General features: G+C 45.5%; 1 protein-coding gene across 1 annotated transcript; it reads right to left on the bottom strand.

The window, feature by feature from the left end:
• Positions 1-266: 266 nt before the first annotated feature.
• LOC148868515 (pyruvate decarboxylase 2-like) lies at positions 267-3,717 on the bottom strand. Its single transcript, XM_088969369.1, has 6 exons — positions 2,513-3,717; positions 2,213-2,376; positions 1,453-2,103; positions 1,203-1,320; positions 910-1,098; positions 267-784 (listed from the first exon to the last, which is right to left on the bottom strand). The coding sequence occupies exons 1-6, from the start codon at positions 3,035-3,037 to the stop codon at positions 614-616; spliced, it is 1,818 nt and encodes a 605-aa protein (XP_088825495.1). The 5' UTR covers positions 3,038-3,717; the 3' UTR covers positions 267-613.
• Positions 3,718-4,479: the final 762 nt, after the last annotated feature.

Here is a 4,479-nt window from a genome sequence, read left to right as displayed (position 1 = left end):
TCTCCTTTCAGATGTAACTAAATCAAAACCTACTCAAGTAACTCAACTCTCCTTGCTCTGAACCCTAGGTTTCGCTGCCCTACCCCTACCAATACAAATATACACAAATTAACTTAAAAGAACTCCACGCCTATCAATCCAGCCATCAATTTTAACCTCCAACAACAGAAAATTCTGTTCTGATGCGAAACCGCAGAAATTTAGATATCAAGTAAGACGCCACCGTCTCACCTAATATAGACATATATAGTTCCTAAGTTTCTAAGAAGATAATGAAGTTCAGTTGAACACTTGGATTATCAATATGGCATATGACATTGGAGGAAGTTTCTACCAACACAAAGACTTCCAAACTCTCCCTTTACATGTTTGTCCCTCCTCTCTTCCTTCTTGCACAAGCATACACACACCCAAGACCAAGAGTTTTTCAAGTTTCAGTGGAGTGGTACAACTTCAATTCCACGGAAACAAATATAAAAACTTAAAGAGAGGAGCTACAATCGAGGAACAAACGACATCGAATTATATAACGAATTAAACCAAAAAACGAGGGACGCCATAAGATCATCATCACTTGAGGAAATCACGCTTCCTCAGTCCAACACTCCCAACTCTACTGAGGGTTGGGCGGGCGGCTGTTGGCAGCTGAGACTCTTGATCCCCATTCAAGCAACTCTTTGCTTGTGTCATCTTTGTGAGCAATTACCTCTATGAAGCACAAACAATCCTTCTTATCTCCCATCGCCGTCTTGATCGCTTCCACAAGCTCCTCTTCATATCGAACCTGCATTCATTTCAAACACATGGAGAGAGAGAGAGAGAGAGTTAGTACTGGTTTAATTTCCCCTGGGTTTGTCTATTTATTATCATTAAAAGAGAAAAACCTTGAACCAGGCCAGTACTTCCCACCTTAGATGTCCAACAATTTCCTTCACCGTTATGGATTGCATCAATAAGTCCGGTGTAGTCCCAGTTCTTGATAACATTGTAGGGACCGTCGTGGATCTCAACTTCTATGGTGTACCCTCCATTGTTTATGAGGAATATGATACTCTTCTGCCCACAACGCAACATTGTCGACACATCTTGTGCTGTCACCTGCTCATCAAAGTTTTCCATAGTTGATAACTTCGACAGAAATAACAGTTACATTGAATTGTTTAGATGCCAGAGACACTAACTAACACTATGGGTAGCTTTACCTGGAAGCTTCCGTCACCAATGCATGCAATTACTCGCTTGTTGGGCACAGCCTGTGCATAACCAAGCGTTGCTCCCACAGACCATCCAATTGATCCATATTGCATCTGAAACTCATACCTGCATCATACATCCATGATCCATTACTTACTGACTGTTAGACATGAACATGATTAATAAATAGTCGAATACAGACGGAAGCAGAACACAAAAACTCAAAGCTAGAAGGTTGGTGTCCGTCTCTTTGCCTACCCGCAGTCCTCCGGCAACTTCAGTTTCTGGCAGTTAAACCAGGAGTCCCCTGTCTCGGCAATGACAGCCGTATCGCTTGAGAGCATTGCCTGTATGTGCTTGAAAAGAACGTTAACCCTCAAAGGCTCCTTTAGCTGACTTTCGAGGGGCATCCCCTGCGGCACAAAGATCCTGTGGTAGTTCTCGTATGCCGTTGTGTTGCATTTTATCTTCTTTGCGAGTTCCACGAGGAAGTCTTTCATCAGAATGCACCCAAAAGTAGGGCCATTACCAATAACAACCCGATCGGGTTGAACAAGGATCGCCTTCTCCTTCTTCAGGAGCAGCGAATACCCAACTGAACTATAGTCATTGAAAATGGGACCTGCAAATAGATAAGCATCTGCCGATTCCACAATCTCGGCGCAGAAAGCAGTACTAACAGCACCCCAGTAAGTACCAAGGAACCGAGGTAGGTGCTCTGGCACCAGCCCTTTCGCAGAAGGCATCGCCGCAACCGCATAACCAGAGACGTTCGCAAGTTCAACAAACGCATCAGTAGCCTTAGCCACCCGGAGCTTCGGTCCACCCACCAAGACGGGCTTCACTGCCTTGTTCAGGAACTCCGCTGCGGCTTCAACTGCCGTTTGTAGACCCATTTGATTACTCACCCTGAAACCGGAACAATCCAACAAATAGATAGAAATCAGTTTTTCCTATCATGACTCGGAGTACTAATAAATTAATACTTGAAAGACCCATGAGGAAACGAGAAATTTACCTTGGTGCGAGCGAGAACGGGACGGGCTCACGACTGAAAGTAGGATGGGGAATTGCCGACAAGTTACAACTAACGCTAATGTAAACAGGCTTGCTTTCTTTCAAAGCCGTCGAGATCGCCGTATCGATCAGTTCGTGAGCGTCTTCCAAGTTATTCACTATTGCCTAATCACATAACATATATAATCACTAAATATACAAAAACCCAGAATAAAGATTTGACCTGGTTAAAAATAGATATGATCAGACGACACGGTTCCATGCTGTCCAAGTTCTAAACCAGTAGCGAGATCAGGGTTACCTGGTAGCAGGTGACAGTCTGGAAACATCGAAGTTCTTGGCTGAAATCCGGCAATCCGATGGTGTGATGGAGAATCCTGTTGGTGCCATAATCGTTGGAGTTGGGGCCCCCGACGATACAAATGATGGGAAGATTCTCGCTGTAAGCCCCGGCGATGGCGTTGAGAACGCTGAGGCCACCAACGGTGAAGGTGACAACGCAAGCTCCAACGCCACGGGAGCGGGCGTAGCCATCAGCAGCGTATCCAGCATTGAGCTCGTTACAGCAGCCGACGAGGTTGAGGCCAGGCTCGGCAATGAGGTGGTCGAGAAGGGTTAGGTTGAAATCACCGGGGACAGAGAAGACATCGGTGACACCAATCTGGACGAGCCTACGAGCGATGTGGCGGCCAAGTGTTGCCTCGGATGATCCCATCACGGCCGGGGACACCGAGTTCTGGACAATCGAAACCCCGCCGTTAGGTAGGGATCCGACATCATTGCAGGTGGGCTTGGAAGCGTCGATGCTACCGATTTTGGCGTCCATGGAACAAGAAACGATTCTCTCTTTCTCTCTCAAGAAAACAAGCAGAGATCAGATAATGTGGGAAATTTTCCTGGGTATTTGGGGAAAGGGTTTTTGTTGGATTTCTTTCGCCTAAGCGACAAGTTATTTAGTTTTTGGTCTAGTTTTTTCGTATTTGTGGCGTAGCTTAGCTAGCCTGGGAGAAAGGACTGAAACTGAATGAAGCTAGTAAAGTGGGGAAGGAGTTATTTAATGGCTTGCTTTTGTGAGGTAGTTCGTGAAACCAGGGGCGATTTTAGAGGCGGTTGTCTGTCTCTGTTTTGTTTTGTTTTGTTTTGCCATTCCTAGTTTCCTGAATCGGTCGTCCTGCTGAACCGTGAGATCGACTCGACCTCGACGACCGCGGTTTTTGCCTTTTCGACGTATCATGCGCAGAGACTGTACTGCTTCTTGATCCTCTACCACTCAACTCAGGTAACAGTCAAAACATCCACCGTTCAACATCAAAGTCTAAAACTTTGATTTTTAGGGGATTGGCTTGCCTCCACTTATTCAACCGTCCATGATGAGTTTGGTCAGGATGGACAGCACATTGCACAATAGGTCGATGAAGTAGGGAGACATTTATAGAGGTCATGAGTCATGACAAAGTGCTTGCTTTCGACCAGTTCCTTCGAGGTTGTAGCCCAATCCCCCATCAAAACGAGTTTTACCTTGACCCTCCCTAATCCCTGTTGGGAAATGACGCTTCGGTGGGTCCTGCTTCCGATTTATTCTGCAAGATGTGGACCCCATATGATTGTGAATTTTTTTTCTTTTTTCCTTTCTGGGTGCAAGTTCACGAAAGTTAGCGTGGACTGATGGTCGTCGTCCTGGGCTCCGAAGCAATGTGGAAAAAGGGCATAAGATATTTTGTTCGGCTACATGTGGAAAGTTGGCAAGTTTCCAACTACAGAGACAAGTACTTGGACACGGGACTCCCTACTGGATTTATTCCAATCAGGTGGCTATCAGAAACATCTTGACAGATGTATGGGTAGCCCACACTGCACAGCAGCCCTTCCCCATAATCAGCAAAACAAATGAAATCAAAAGCCTCTTATTTGTTATCATTAATTACACACGCTGAGAATCTAGCATGCTCACTTGAATTCAAAAACTTCTAGAGAACAAATCTCATGACAGCTGTTACCAATTTGACAGCCACAGGTTTCATCATACCCATAAGCTGGTATCCCGACTTCAGTACGAACTCCCGAAACATACCCACCGACATTTGTGATGGCTGCACGTGATCGTCACGCAGAGATGTTGCCATAAGCCGGTCGGATACATACGACCCCAAAAAGAAGAGTCGCACCAAGTTCTTTCAATTTTTGCATCATCAGTTCACCTTCAACTTTTCTTCTTCTCTCATGAATGATGGCGATGCCATTTTCTTAAACCCCACCACTTGTCCTAAA

This window comes from Nelumbo lutea, chromosome 2 (genome assembly GCF_056320005.1).
Source record: "Nelumbo lutea isolate HS-2025 chromosome 2, American lotus-T2T, whole genome shotgun sequence".
Lineage (NCBI taxonomy): Eukaryota > Viridiplantae > Streptophyta > Magnoliopsida > Proteales > Nelumbonaceae > Nelumbo > Nelumbo lutea.
This window is presented reverse-complemented; position numbering and strand designations above follow the sequence as displayed.

Coding starts and splice junctions, on each gene's coding strand:
- LOC148868515 (XM_088969369.1), bottom strand. CDS start 3,037: ATGGACGCCAAAATCGGTAGCATCGACGCTTCCAAGCCCACCTGCAAT. Junction 1,321..1,452: donor AAGTTGCCGGAGGACTGCGG/GTAGGCAAAGAG, acceptor TGTATGATGCAG/GTATGAGTTTCAGATGCAAT. Junction 785..909: donor GAAATTGTTGGACATCTAAG/GTGGGAAGTACT, acceptor AAATGAATGCAG/GTTCGATATGAAGAGGAGCT.